We start from the raw sequence: 16,181 nt of genomic DNA, 5'->3' as shown, positions 1-16,181 counted from the left end.
TTCTAGAGAACATATACACAGATAAACAAAATAGTACAGTAAAGATTACTGCTACACATTGATACCAGAGATAGTACATGAATAATTATCTTAAAATAGACCACAAAGGCAATTAATTTGCCAGAGCAATTAGTCATGTCTTATTGAATTGACCAGTTTTTTAAAACCTAGACTATTAAATTCAGCTGAAACAATGAAACTTGTTTCTAGTTTTAAGAGCTCACTGGAACAACCTCTATGTTCCACCATGACACTCCCATCCACCTGTCACCAGAACAAAAAGAATTAGCTACATTTCCCTGAAAGTCTTTTATGTACCACTAGAGGCCCGGTGCATGAAAATTCATGCACTGGAGCGGGGGTCCCTCAGCCCGGCCTGCCCAGTCTCACAATCTGGGAGTCCTCAGGGGCGGGAGGTGACCCGGTGATCAGGGGAAGGCGATGCCCCCATCACACCTCTGCTGCTGCCAATGCCGGCAGCACAAGCCTTGGCCGGCCCTGGTTACATGAGCCTTGGGCGGCCCTGGGCGGCTGGGCAGCTGCCATCCGAGGCTTGCCTGCGCCTCCGGCATCAGCTGGGCAGCCACCATCCAAGGCTTGCCTGCGCCTTGGGCATTGGCTGGGCAGCCGCCATCCAAGGCTTGCCTGTGCCTCGGGCCGGCCCTGGGTGGCTGGGGGGGCTGAGGGCAGGTCCAGCCGCACCGTGAGCCTGCCGCGCCCCTCTCCCCATTGGCTGGGCTGAAAGGACTGTGGGACTCCAGCGGGGCTGATGGGACTGGGCGCTGCCATCTTGTGGCTATGGGTGCTGCCATCTTTGTGACGTCATGATGGTCAATTTGCATATTCCCTCTTTATTAGATAGGATAGTATTTTTTATATACACCTATTTTTATATTTAGGAGTTGTGAGGGTGATAGGCAGAAACTGGAACCCACAGTACTGAATTGGGCATCCCACGAAGGACAAGCTTCCAAAGTTATGTAAATGCATCTTCTATGAAAAGATTATATGATGACCACACTGGATTATTACCCAAACCTCACATATCCCTCCTGGAAATGTGGACTACACAGCACCGTGAACTGTGTATGGTGATGCTCCAAAAAGGCCCAAACTCTCTGATGATGAATAGAAAATGAACCAAGAAGCCACTATCACAAGGTTAATTGTGCCAAATATCAATATTACAGAGTATATTAGCACCATGCAGTTATTAAACATCAATATTTTCCCTTGCACTTGGTAACATCAGCAATTTGGGGGAATTATCAAGCTCTTGGCAAATAACCCATCAAGCATGCCAAGGGTTTATTTAACCAAAGCAAGGGACATGAATGATGAACACATGTATCTCAGTCTGTGTCCTCATGTCCAGCTGCTTGGTTCCCTGTTTGGGTCAGAATGACCTTAGCAGAGCTGATGGTAGAATCTGATTCTGAGTCACATGGGAAAGGGATGGGCAAGTTCTGAAATACTTCAAACCTCATGTTACTGAAATAGGTTAGTGGCCTGATTTGCACAGGCAATATAAAAAAGAAGTCACTTACAGGTCATATATTATCATCCTTGTTCAATTACAGCTTGATATATGGGGAACTGGTTTGTCTCACCTACTAGAACAAGTTGCATTCCACAATGATGGTGAGGTAGACTTTAAAAGTCTTTTATGTTCAGTGGTCATCATTGGAAAGGACCTTATATTAATTAGCTTCAGAGAAAGTGAATTTTTATCAATGGGGTTAGTCTTTTGATTTTTTAATCTAGTCTTTTGACATGTTAACTAGTTCTAAATATATATAATGATGTCTCCTTAAAAAATTGTGGCCTTTTGTCTTCAACAGTAGGTGACTTTAATGCTTCTGTTTTAGGAACAGGAAACTTAGAACTTGCTTATCAAAAATTTACAGCATTACACCATCAGTAACTGGACAGACATGGCCCCATTGCAGTTTTTCAGCTATGTTACATATAACAGAATATTCATATACGCAATGTAATGTTTTATACTTAAATAACAGTACAAGTCATTTTTAGCATTTTGCCAATGTTGAAGAATTCATCAAATGTACTTTTTAATTCTCTTCATTAAAAACACATTTTAAAGCAACACTACGAATTCTGTTTAGATACTTCTTCTCAGTTTTATAAGAAATTTATTCACTGGGAAACAAATTTTAATAAATATGTCACTATAGGCCATTTCTTCTGTAAAGAGTCCAGATGCATCTAGTACTATCTGGTATCAGGGAAAGAGAAAAAGCCAGTCTCTTCATCTGTGCACTGCTTTGCAAACTTTTGACAATATAGGAGTTAAGTTTTAGGGAGCTAAGGGAGTTTATGGGAACTAAGGCCTGTTTCACAAGTGGTACTGACTTTAGCAAGCAAAGTAGATAACTTTAGTGCCATTTTCTATACTGGCTTTCAAAGTATTAAATAAAATATCCTATCCTATCTATAATAATAAAAGGGTAATATGCTAATTAGACTGGACTTCATTCCGGATGTCCTTCTGGATGAAACCGGGGCCAGAGGGAAGCCCCCCAGGTCCTGGGTGCCAGAGGGAAGCCGGTGCTGGCATCTGGGAGAAGGAAGGCCTACTCTTGCACGAATTTCGTGCATCGGGCCTCTAGTATATAATAAAAGCATATATAATATGCAAATCCACGGAACAGCAGCACAACCGGCTGAACGACCGGTCGCTATGATGCACACTGACCACCAGGGGGCAGACGCTCAATGCAGGAGCTGCTTCCTGGTGGTCAGTGCGCTTGCACAGGGGGAGCGCCGCTCAGCCAGAAGCCGGGCTCACGGCTGGCAAGCGCAGCGGAATATCCTGATAAACTGTAGAACATGAGGGTGAATCCTCTTCTGATCTCCAGGTGGGACCCTCTCTCTCTCTGATATAACTCACGAATTTATAACTTTTAATCAACTGTTCCCTTAGGCCTAGGCAAAATCATGAAATGATGCCCTTCACACACCTATAAGAAAAAAGCAGCTGAAACATGGCTGACCACCTGCAGACTTAGATTTAATTATGGGGGTGCCTCCAAACTCCAGCACTTCCAATGAAATTCAGTGGTGCTTTTATTTTAAGTCAGGCAGGTCAGTAGTTTGAGAGCCATGAGAGATATAAATAAGTAAGTCCTTATGCATGCCTGATGCATCAGCAGGCCTTACACTGTTTGATTGGCAGGGGGAGGGGGCACCATGTGCGTGCAGTGAGAAGAGCAGAGCAGCCAGGAGAAGTTGAGTAACATGCACTCTGACCATATTTCAAGCCACCAGAATTGCAAGGTTGTTAGTAAGTGCTAAGGGAAAGTGGATTTTACTATCCCTTTATGAAACCCCGGATGTCCTTTCCAAGAAACTGTACTCAAGCAATAATAAATATTCAGTGTACAGATATTTGGTATGAAGGGCCTTTTATCCAGGGAAAATAGTAAAATAAGACCACTATAGAGCTAAGGTTCTTCTAACTCAGGTTTGACTTGGGTAGGAAACTATGCCCACGTGCCTTTGCAGATTTCAATGATACAGCATTAACTTGAGATAAAAATGGAAAAAGAATAAAAAAATAGGCCCATCATAAACAAGATCACGTTCACTAGCTCATCCTTGGAGATTTAGATTTGCAGTCTGTCCCTAGTGAGAGTGAATAGTCACAACCTTGCTCTCCTGTTGACACAAATGTTCACACATAACCTGCAGCTGGCACATGCTCATCTCCATCCACTCTAGACAGATACATTCATGAACTCAAATATCACCTGCCCACCAGAAATTTCTAAGGGTCTCAATCAAAGTATGTGAAACAGCTGGAGAAGTCAGAAGCATTTTCACATGCTATAAATATTTACACATGGCCAAACTCAGGCCATGTTAAATTTGTAATTTCATTATTGGTATCCTTGAGGTTATACTTCCTTGGTTTCAGTCTTACTTTTTCTTATTTTGCACTCATTGCAATTGATCCAATTCCTTGATACAAGAGGGCATAGCCAGGTCAGGGAAAACAGTGGAACGGGCAAAGGAATGGCCAGAAGGGAGCCGAGGCTAGCCTCCTCTGTGGGCTTGGCCAGGTCACCTTTGGTGAGCAGGCCACAGTGTGAAGACAGCCAGGGAAAACTCACACTTGAGGCAAAAGTTAATGCAGCTGCCAAATTAAAAATAAGTATGGTCAACTTTCGATTATCCCAAGTGGTTTAACCACACGGCTTCCTTCTTTCCACTGCCCAACCTCAGTCTGGGCTGCAACCCAGATGCAGAACAGGGTGGGGGTCTGCAAGTCTGAATGGAGTGTCTATGTCTGAACGTGTGGTCCCAACTCCTCTGAATTGTGCATTTTCTTTTATGAACCAGACTACCAAGTTCTCTTTTACATATAAGGACAATTGCAATATATATGAATGAATATTGTTACTAAAAGCTAGCTCACATACCTATTTTTTTTATGTTGCAGAAAATGAAGTTCTTTAAAATCATAGGCAGATGCTCAGTAGACAGAAGAACTTAATAAACTTTGTTCAATTATTCCTTGACTCATTCATTTATTCAAAAAGCTTTATAGGGTCCTTACCATGTTGGACACTGTCCCAGGCACTCTGGGCATAAGATAAAGATAACTCAGTACCTACTCATGGGGCTCAGAGTCCCTACTGGATGATAAATGCTTATTATCATGTTTTCTAAATCTAAAATATCCTTTTAAATTAATATTTCACTGTCTTCAAAGTAAATGTAATTTATTTGGCAGCTCAATAGAGCAGTACACTTTAGTGTGTCACCAAAGTGGCCTAAAAGAAAATTTCCACTGGGGTAAAAGGTGAAATTTTGGCAGTAGGTGGAGTCTGTCTTCAATGTCCTGCTCCACCCTATGTCCTTGAGCACAGAAAGCCAGCTTGCTATCCTGTCCCTCTTTTAAAACAAACTTCTATATCATCCATCTCCCTTCCTTTAAATCTCAAACCAACAACTCCATTCTCCTTCAACTAAAAATCCAATAACCCAATTTGCTCATTCAAATTCACACTACACACGTATATGACTAATGAAAAAAAAGACAAAAAACTTCTAATGGGTTTTCTCTTTTTTAAAATAACAGACCCTTTCCCAAAAATCTCTAATTGATGGAATATATAGGAGAAAAAATATTTAACTAAGGGGAATAGTTCCTCATGTCACTTTTTTACTCTAGATATTTATAACCTATACAGTAGGTCCTAAGGTTACATCGGAGATCCGTTCTTATGGCCACGTAATGCCATTTTCGCCGTAAGTGGGAACCCACCTACCTGAGCACCTACATCACTCACATGGAGCACATACACAGCAGTAATGAAGTGAAACAGTAAAAAAATTTTAAAAGAAAGATAACAATTCCTGACCTTTACTTGTGGAAAATAAATAATAAAAAACATAAAGCACATATGTACATACGTCGAAATGACAGAACTTTTTTTTATAAATAAACTAGAGGCCCGGTGCATGAAATTCGTGCATGGAGGGGGGTTGTCCCTCAGCCCAGCCTGTGCCCTCTCCAATATGGGACCCCTCAAGGGATGTCCGACTGCCCGTTTAGGCCCAATCCCATTGGGCAGTCGGATCCCTAAACAGGCAGTCGGACAACCCTCTCACAATCCAGGACTGCTGGCTCCCAACTGCTTGCCTGCCTGCCTTCCTGATTGCCCCTAACTGCTTCTGCCTTCCAGCCTGATCACCCCCTAACCACTCTGCTGCCAGCCTGTTTGCCCCCAACTTCCCTCCTCTGCCGGCCTGGTCACCCCTAACTGCCCTCTCCTGCAGGGTTGATCACCTCCAACTGCCCTCCCTTGCAGGCTTGGTCCCTCTCAACTGCCCTCCCTTGCAGGCCGGTTGCCTCCCAACTGCCCTCTCCTGCTGGCCATCTTGTGGTGGCCATCTTGTGTCCACATGGGGGCAGGATCTTTGACCACATCGGGGCAGCGATATTGTGTGTTGCAGTGATGATCAATCTGCAGATTACTCTTTTATTAGATAGGATAGAGGCCTGGTACAGGGGTGGGGGCCAGCTGGTTTGCCCTGAAGGGTGTCCCAGATCAGGTGGGGGTTCCCGTGGGGTGTGGGGCGGCCAGAGCGAGGGGCCTGTGGTGGTTTGCAGGCCGGCCACGCCGCCTGGCAACCCAAGCAGAGGCCCTGGTATCTGGAATTTATTTTCCTTCTACAATTGAAACTTTGTAGCCTGGAGCGGAGCCAAGCCTGGGGCTCCCTCTGAGGCTGGCAGCCATTTGTGTTGGGGTTATAATTGAAACTTTGTTGCCTTAAGCGGGTGGGCCCGGCCAGGGTGTGCGGAAAGCTTTGCTTCCCCTGTTGCCGGTGGCAACCCTGGCCTGCTCTCTCAAGCTCCATTCTGCCGCCATTTGTTTGAATTTGTTTACTTTCTATAATTGAAACTTTGTAGCTTGAGTGGAGGCTTAGGCCTGGCAAGGGCAGGCAGAAAGCTTGGCTTCCTCTGTTACCTAGGAAACCTTGCTCTCTGTGGCTGTAGCCATCTTAGTTTGGGTTAATTTGCATACTCGCTCTGATTGGGTGGTGGGTATGTCGGAGGTATGGTCAATTTGCATATTTGTCTATTATTAGATAGGATGGGAGATGGCGACGTAACCACGAAATGACATATGTCGAGTCCCACGTAACCCGAGGACTGCCTGTATTCTAAAGTTATTTAAGCTCTCAAAAAAGTGGTTTTCTTCATTGATAAAATGGGAATAATTGTAGTATATAAGACTTAGAAGGTTGTTGAGAAATATGAGATCATTCCTGAAAGCATTTAGCTTGATAATAAGCTGTTACTATTAATTATCATCATCACCATCATTTAAATATTATTGCTAATAAATAGTAATCTGGCATTCATTCTGAGCTGTAGCCACCCGCTGATTCAAAAAGGAAGACAATCATGGAACAAAAAATTCCTCAATATTATTAAAGCTTCATAAGACCTCAATGAATAGAAAACAATTTTATTGTACCATTGTAATCTTCTCATTGAAAAGCAAATACTATTTGTTCTTTATGTCAACGTATGAAATTCATCACAAAGCCTAAGCATGTAGGAGCTATGAAGGCACATGGGAGAGAAGTTCCTTAAAAGAAAGTCATAAATAACCAGCAATAATTCTGGAGCTCAGTGTCATTAAAAAAACTTATCCCTTAACTGGCCAGACACATGAAAACCCAAAATCTCATGAAATCTGTTTCAGTTCACTAAACTAGAGAAGTGGGAAGACGGTTATACTAAGATACCAATAAGCCACAAAAGTGTACAAACTTCCTTCCTAATACAGCATACTCCTTGCAATCTATTTCCTTGCTTGAAATTTATTACTATAAATACAAAGCGTGAAAAATATGAAACGATGCCAGTTCAGTCATCCCTTTGGCCCTGATCCTTTGCTAAATTTATGCATGTTTCTAGCTTGTTTAAATGCCAAAGAGCTAGGCAAACTAGAAGAATATTATGCTCTTCTCTTCGGTAAAGAAGTCCACCTGAGCAAAGCATGCAGCTGGAGACAAGAGCCAAGGGAAACGAGATAAAAACATTCACTTTGCAGATGAGAATCGTAAGTTTGAGATGTCCAATCAGGAAGGATTACAATGAAATCATCTCTCAATACAAGTGATCTTTGGAAATCTTGCAAATTTCCCAAAGCTGCATCCATTCTTCTAGACCAGTGATTTTCAACTGGTGTGCTTAAAGAATTTTTAAAACATGCAATACCTGACTATTTAGTCAGGGGCACTGACCTCTTTTCTCTTAGATTGTCAAATGAAAAATGACAACAGCCAACACAACAACAGTCATCCTGTGAATGAATACCTATTTTTTGTCAGATCAGCAAAAAAACGTATTTTTGGTGTGCCACAGAATTTTAGTAATTAGTTTATGTGTGCCATGAAATGAAAAATGTTGAATATTGCTGCCCTAGTCTTTGTTTAATAATGGATAGAACAGCAATATACAGTATATACATATATACAGTATATATGTGTGTATATATGTGTGTGTATATATACATATACATATCCATGAGAACAATGTATGACTCAGCATGAGAAAAGTCAGAGATGCATGGTCCATACTAGAAAGCATCTATAAATAAAGATATTATTAGCCCAGCTGGTATGGCTCAGCGGTTGAGCGTCGACCTATGAACCAGGCAATCATGGTTCAATTCCAGGTCAGGGCACATGCCCGTTTGTGAGCTCGATCCCCAGTGCGGGGTGTGCAGGAGGCAGCCGATCAATGATTTTCTCTCATCATTGATATTTCTATCTATCTCTCCCTCTCCCTTCCTCTCTCTGAAATCAATAAATATATATATATATTTTTAAAGGTATCATTCAATAGAAAACAGTCTTTCATGACTCAGGGCTGTGATAGAAGCTGCAAAAAATTTGTATGTGCAAACAAATCTCAGTGCTCTCATGTCTCCACCTCCACATTTGAAGTTAATGATAATAATTTAATCCCTAATGAGAACTATTCAGGGTGAAAAAAGGAACATTCAAAACTTGGACTTATTGAAACTAATGATATTTTTCTATGTACAGGAATAACACAGCACAGCAAAACTGGGTTATTCTATTGTCCTTGTTACCTACCATAGGGACAATTTGAAGATTTGAGTTCACCTATCTTCCCTTTACAATCTTATTCCACTTGAGGAAAACCACATTTCCCACTGCAGAGGTGAGAGAGCCCTGGGCTGAGGAACTCAAGTTTGGTAGAGCTTACCTCAGATTCTGTTATCCTTACCATTATGTCTGCACACTTTGCCCAGCTACCATCATTTTCTGGTCCCAGCATGAGAAAATCTTTGAGAATCATATTCATAATCATGAGTATCTACCATAATGCTCTGTACTAATAGAAAAATGTCTGGCAAGAAATATACCAAGATGCTAATGATAATTGTTTTTAGATGGTGGAACTGTGTTTGATTTCTCTTCCTCCTATTTTCATGTATATTTCAAATGACCTATAATAAGTTAATGACGTTTTATAATAAAAATCTATAAACATTTAAGATATGTATATTTACTGTGAGCCTAGGTGCATATTTTGACGTGTACTTTGAAAGCTGATTCTTGCCCTCAAAGAAATTTATATAGAAAAGTGATTTCTTTAAAAGATAAACAAATAATATACCAAATCCAGTTAGGAGAAAACTGTTTAACCATAAATGGTTAATGATAGCATCCAAGAGAGCAAATCTGGACACAAATAAACTACTTTGACAGAATACACAGGTTTCCGTTTCTATAAAGTAAAACATGTAAACTTGACAGTCAATGCAACTCTCTCAATATTTTTTTCCCTCTGAAAATTCAACTCCTACTTGATATGATTAGAATGCAATAGGTCAACTGCTGATAGAAAAAAAAAAAAAAAACTTACATTTTTCAGTTTCCAAGCTCCCTTTATTCAGGAATTCTATGGGCTCCTTTACCCAGGGCCACTCAGATGCAGCAGGAAATCCACCCTTCCCAGGCAGCCTTGGGAATGATGCCTCTATCTGGTCCTCTAATTAAAGGGGCTGTTACTGTTATAAGCTTCATTCAGTACTTCCTCATAGAACATGTCATAAAGTAAGTATCTTCAACTGCCCACTACTTAATCACTAAGAAACAAATCATGTCTGAGCCCTCTTTAAAGTCGTAAATCTTTGACTCTAGACAAGTTTATTAAAAATATTAAGTCATATTCAACATAAAGCTTAATATGTATTTTATGAAAGTTAACAATCAAAGAAATACCAGAACAGCCTTGATAATACAAGAATGATAACAAGCCTCTTACTGTGTACAAGGGCTGGTGCTATAGACCCAGCTTCTAATATGTCAAACTGCTTCCCTTGGAATAAAAATAAAAGTGTGAGTTTGAGTCTTTTCAAAACTACAAACCAAAACAAAGAGAAAAACCACCCAAATACTTGTTTTTTCTTACCATGTTCTTAAACCACTATATGTTTTTCCTCCCTCTGCTGAGTTCACTCTCAGCCTGGCATGAACCAAGATGCACTCAGGTAGCGTGCAGCAGAAAGAATGACGAATTGGTCAGAACTGGCTTGCAGCAGGATTTTCAGTTGTGAGATCTTACTGGTGTACAAGGACAAGAGTTCCATCATAGTGTTGTGAACAGAAAACAAGAAAGGGATGATCAGTTCTAGGGAAGGCTTCAGAATAGCTAAGTGGTCTCTCTTGGCTGAATAGTAAAGAAAGGAAGCACTTGACCTGCTCCTGCTCCACTGTGGCTCCACTGGGAGTTCTCACTTTTTAAAAAGTACTTCACACATCGCAGATAGTGCTTTACCTTATCCATCTGTGAAAAGCTGAGTCAGAAAAAAAGCTCAGTACATTCATGAGGCACACCATCTATCTATGCTGAAACTTTAATTCTCTATTAGTTTCCCTCAGCAAAAGTACACACACACACACACACACACCAAAATCAACATACACATCTCTGCCCAAAATGATAACTCATGGGATGTGATTAACATGGAAGTATGTTCTAATCTTTTAAAAACTTGTGTGTGGATACGTGAAAGTTCTATGCCTAACGAAAGCAAAGGGAGGCAAAAACAGTGAACACAATGGGTGACACCAGAGAAGGCCTTTCATTCATGAACTGCTTTGCTGCTGGGGCCACAAAAGTTCCACTTCATAGAAGAGAAACTCACAAGAACTCCATCTGGGCACAGCTTAACAGTGCTTCTATGGTCACAGGTGAGCGTACACAGCTACATATTTCCCTGGATCCCTCCCACATTCTGTACTGTCAACTGCACTCTCCACATCCGATGAGGACCCAGGTTTCTTTTTAATGACAGCTGTGAAGTTGGGGAGGGAGGCACATGAATGTGGAATCAATAAATTGATTTCTAAGACAAAATCATGAAATTAAGAAGAAAGAAAAAGGAAGGAAAGATAATAATAGACATTACAATTTCTGGTTAAACAGTTTTAAATATGAATATATGTAAAATGGGTCTACCGTTTATTACTCAGGAATACTTCCCAGTATCTTATCTGAGAAAAATAAAAGGGTCAAAGAAAAATACCAGTATTCCCCAAACTGACAATCCACTACATTTCATTTCTTACAAATTGTACAAAAATCTTGAAGGTCTTCTCATCCAATCCATCTCAGCTACAAAATCTCTTAACCACATCAGCAGAACCACTCCCTCCCAGATGTGGGATCCCTAGGCTCTCCACATGCCCAGTCCACTGTTAGACATCTTCAATTATTATAACAACCTTCTTCATGCTAATTTGACTTCTGCCTCTATCACAGTGGTCGGCAAACTCATTAGTCAACAGAGCCAAATATCAACAGTACAACGATTGAAATTTCTTTTGAGAGCCAAATTTTTTAAACTTAAACTTCTTCTAACGCCACTTCTTCAAAACAGACTCGCCCAGGCTGTGGTATTTTGTGGAAGAGCCACACTCAAGGGGCCAAAGAGCCGCATGTGGCTCGCGAGCCACAGTTTGCCGACCACGGCTCTATCACATTAATTCTAGATATACACCTAAAGCTATCACGAGCTCACTTATTCTTTCATATGACAGCTCTCCAGAAAACAGGGATATTGGACCCAATGCAAAGGTTTGCAACTACAGTACAAGAGTGGAGGGAGAGATAGGGGATTGGTGTGTAATCATGGGCAGAAAACAACAGTTCTTGAAACACAAAGGAAAAGAATGATTCCATGACTAGCTTCAGTTTTAGGACACACCTCAGATCTTTAAAATGCTTTTTGACAACATCCAAACTAGGAGAAATTCCATCTGGTCAGAGGATGCACAGAGAAGGAGGCAATATGTGTCTGAGGTCACACTGACAAGAATCAGTAAAACTTGGGAAAGTTTTCATTGACTTCTAATTGTGCCTATGCCTGACGGAGCTAACACGCCAGTCACTGGTTTCAGTTTAAAGCCCCCAGAAATCCAACCAGTTTTCTGTCCTATCAACACAGTGAAATTGGTCTGATCTGAACCCTTGCTAGATGCCAAGGTTGTATCTGTAGCTTTTCTTCTTATCAACCGAAGGCTGATACCATACCTTGAAAGTTCCTCAGCAAGAAACTGTGCATCCAGTCAAATAAGATTCTGTATGTTGATATAAAGACTGATTTCAAATGAACATAAAATATTGTAAAATAAAACACTTTTACCCATAAAAAGTGTTATATAAATGAATTATGCATCTAAATAAATACTTCAAAATAGGAAAACTTCATTGTAGGTATTAGTTGAATATTGTAAAACTGTGAAGCTTTGTAAACTGTTGTGACCTGTGTCAGCACTGAAACACTGGAATAAACATGGGACCCCTGGAGTTCCCATCAGCTCAATTCAACAAACCTCTGGACCCTGCCTCTTCTGATAACCAAGGGTTTGAACTCAGCCCAGTCTTATAACTTTCTGAACTTCTACTTTCACATTTTTATAAAGAAGAATTCAGTAACTAGGTCATCTCCAGGGGATCTAAATTTGCATGATTCTAAATTTTTCCATATTTTGATGTCATCACTATAATACCTATAAGAAAGCCTCACTTCTGAGAGCTAAGTCTTTAAAAAATCTGTTAAGCAAACCTTCAGAGAAATTGAAATGCTATATATTACTTAGACTAGGCCTTGCTAAAAAAAAGTCTTAGGCAATTCAGTATAATATTAAGGGTACAGACGCAGAGGTTGAGAATAGCTAGGTCCAAATCCCAGGTCTATAATTTATATACTAGTATGACCTAGGGTAAATTCATTCACCTCTTTGTGCTTCAGTTTCCTCATCTATTCAATGGGGATAATAATAGTGTTACTTCATAGGGTTGCCATTAGGACCTAACTGAAGTGACAGTAAAATAAATGTATAATTGGCAATGGGCTTTACATCAATTGATGTGTCCTAGCATTACTCTAAGCCCTCTCAACTGAGACAATTATGTGTGAGCTAACAGAATACAACACCAGAGCCTAGAATAGTGGATACTACAAAAATACTTATTGAGTGAATGAATGAGCAAACTCTGAGAGAAAAAAGCTCTACAAGTTTTCAGTATTATCAAGTATATGTCAAAGGAATGCTCCCACAAGAATAGAATCTATCGATGTCCTCAACTCAGCATCCCTTGTTGGTAAGAGCAGCAGCTGTTGGTTCGATTATATGAAGATCAACACCCATTCTCCAGATAGCTCCATTATGTTCAGTAACTGTGTCAACCCAAGGGGACCATAAGGTGGACTAAGGCAGACACAGTACAGTCAAACACCCACAACTAGAAATCAAATAACAGTTTAGTGCACTTTTGCTTTTCTGTCTTTACGGGAATGAAGACAGATGCAAATAAAAGGAAACTCACTTAAATCATTTAGGATTACACAGTAAAGGCATTTTTTTAAGACAGGTCCTCCTGCTATGTCTTATATCAGGTACTACCTTTAGAGTTATTTACATGCATACTCTAAATCCAAATAGATACATGAATGAGACAAGTCTGCAGAAAGTTCTACAACCCAGGAAAACCTCCTAGAAACTACGTGTGAATTAGTTTAAGCCTGATTAACTTCCAGTCCATCAGCTAGCCGGCTCCAGTTCACGAATCACAACCTAAGTTTAATTCTGATCCTTTGAGCCTATGCCTAAGTAGGTAAGAATCTTAAGACAATAAACTAATCAAAGTTCTATAATTGATCCACTTCAAAACAGTCACAGGAAAAGTGGAAGTCATTTTGATGAGGACAGTCCAGATGGAGAAAAGCCCATTCCAGCTGAATATTTCACAACTTGCTAAGTAGTTGGTAGCACTAAAAGGAAAAACAACAACAACAACATAAGAATTTATAGAGAGAGATTCACAGGAGCATCTATAATGTAACAACTTCTTCTTTGGTCAAAAATGAGTGTTTACAGACCACAACAGATATGCACACCTTAAAATCCACCCCAGAACCTGGGATCAAACTGTCAGTCCAGCTGAAGCCGGAACAACTAGCCAGGATCCTGGACGTGTACAGATTTCCCTCAATGTATCTTACCACGTTATAGCCTGGCTCCTACTAAAGCAGATTTCTCTCCTCTTTTAAAAAAAAACAAACAAACAAAAAAAACAACTTTAATTCAGTCCAAATAACAGTTCTTGAGTATCCATTGTTACAAAGAACTGTCACAAGCACCAAGAAGACAGGGCCCAGTGTGGAAGACTAACTTTCATGCAACTAACTATAAATAGTAACTAGATTTAACATAAGCAACACAGACCATGTGGGATGGGTAAAGGATGAGGAAAAACCAAGTCAAGGAAGGCTGGGTAGCTTGTGCCTTATCCCACAAAAGATGGAGGCAGCTTGAAGGATGAGCAGGGTTTCAACAGGCTAGGAAGAACTGAGCACCCCAGACAGAAAAACAGGCACAGGAAAAGGGGAGGACAAGTTATGTACAAACAATGCATCTATTCTATAAGTAAGGGAGGGTGGCCAGTAGCCCCACGTAACTGTGTGCTTTAAGCATGACATGTACACTTGAGCATTTGAAGTGTTAGCATTTACACTTTCTCGCCATTAATAATATTATGATACATTCAAAGTATTCCTTAACTCATTCTAGAATAAAACTTGCTGGCCTACAAGGTCTTTCCTGGTACTTGCCCCCTTCATTTAGACAGGAAAGACTTTTACATGGGGCTCATGGAGAAAACTGAAACCACAGGAGCCAATGGAACTCAGAATAAAAAACACATTTTGAAATAAAATAAAGGTTAAGCTCTCATACCAACAGACCTTGCTAGGTCAGCAAAAATGTAGGTGTTAACAGGAAATCACTATATTGTGTAATCCCCATTTCACCCTTCACAAAATTGCACTATAATTCAAAATAAGTGAAGCAACAATTGGATGGATGACCAGTTTTTGTTGTTTACATAGTTTAATACACAAATGTGCAGTTTCCATGACTTTCAAAATGACGTGATTTACATGAAGCTTTAACAATAAATAAATTTGAAGTGCTGTATATAGTTAGCATATGGTGAAAATTTCAAGCAAAACTCTTTCTTCCATTCCCTGGAAGACATTTAAGACATTCTCCCCATTGGGATGTTTTTTTGTCTTTAATTTAAGACAAAAAGACCCTGCTAATTTTTCCTCCTATGTAATAATTTTTTTGTTTTATAAATAAAATGTAAGGGTGGAAAATAAAACAAAACAAAAACATCTTCTTTACACATTAATGTCACAATAATCAGTAACAACTGCACACAGACTATATAAATATTTATAAATTTGCCATTTTAAAAGTTAGTCATAGATACCACAAATACTTATATTACTGTGTAATAATTCCTGACCTCTCCATAGACCTGTCATTTATCATCCTTCTATAACCACCTGGCATGTCAGAATACCTGGGAAGAGATTAACAGAATTATTTGCAATAAATCCCTCCCCCCCCAAAAAAAAAACCAAAAAACCTTCTTAGAAACAAGCACAAATACATCCTTAAACAACAAAGTATTCTGTTATCAATATTTTTAAACCCTTCTATACGAATCTCATATAAAAAAGATTTCCCAGAACATAGCTTGACCCACGTTATGGCCATGACCTTATTGCACCCTCCTTCCCCCAATTTCACCACAGTGTTTTCCTTCCCTTTCACCTACTTGGATTTTATGTAGAAGAATCCAGATAAAGTTTATGACCACAATTACATTATAGGGAGATAACACCTTAATTCCTTCTAACCAAAAAATAGGAAACAAGTAATAAAGGCAAAATCTCAATCTAAAGTCACCCTTGGCATCTATCCTTCTGGATTATCAGGATGATCAATGTGTTTGCCATGCTAAGTCAGATGTGATCCAACACGCGTCCAAGACAAGCGTCAAGAGAGGACAGAGCTACTGCTCAATATTTACTGACAAACTAATGAATGCATTGGCACCTGACTTTTATTAAAGAAAAAAAAATATTATCTTGCCTGTGATCACTGGCTAAAATCATCATTAAGAAATACCAATATTTAGGTAATTTAATGAATGCTCTTAATCCAGAAATTGCCACTGGAGCCACTTGACAGTTTTTGTTTTGAGCTACATTTCTATCCCAACCTGCTATAAATCTTTTACCTGAAAT

The 16,181-nt window shown here is 39.9% G+C and overlaps 1 protein-coding gene across 10 annotated transcripts in view; it reads right to left on the bottom strand.

Annotated features, from left to right (window-relative positions):
* The window catches only part of NFIA (nuclear factor I A), a 365,771-nt gene that overhangs the window by 234,620 nt on the left and 114,970 nt on the right, over positions 1–16,181 (bottom strand). For 2 of the 10 annotated variants that reach the window (XM_054720777.1, XM_054720779.1), the window contains one exon: positions 12,850–13,856. The exons of the other annotated variants lie outside the window; for them this stretch is intronic. In XM_054720777.1, coding sequence (XP_054576752.1) covers positions 13,840–13,856 — 17 coding nt within the window. In that variant the 3' untranslated portion in view covers positions 12,850–13,839. Of the gene's footprint in view, positions 1–12,849; positions 13,857–16,181 lie in introns of those variants that run through there. 10 annotated transcript variants of the gene reach the window in all.

Source organism: Eptesicus fuscus, chromosome 9 (assembly GCF_027574615.1).
Source record: "Eptesicus fuscus isolate TK198812 chromosome 9, DD_ASM_mEF_20220401, whole genome shotgun sequence".
NCBI classification, from domain to species: Eukaryota; Metazoa; Chordata; class Mammalia; order Chiroptera; family Vespertilionidae; genus Eptesicus; species Eptesicus fuscus.
The sequence above is the reverse complement of the archived record's forward strand: the minus strand, read 5'-3'. Positions and strand labels throughout refer to the sequence as shown.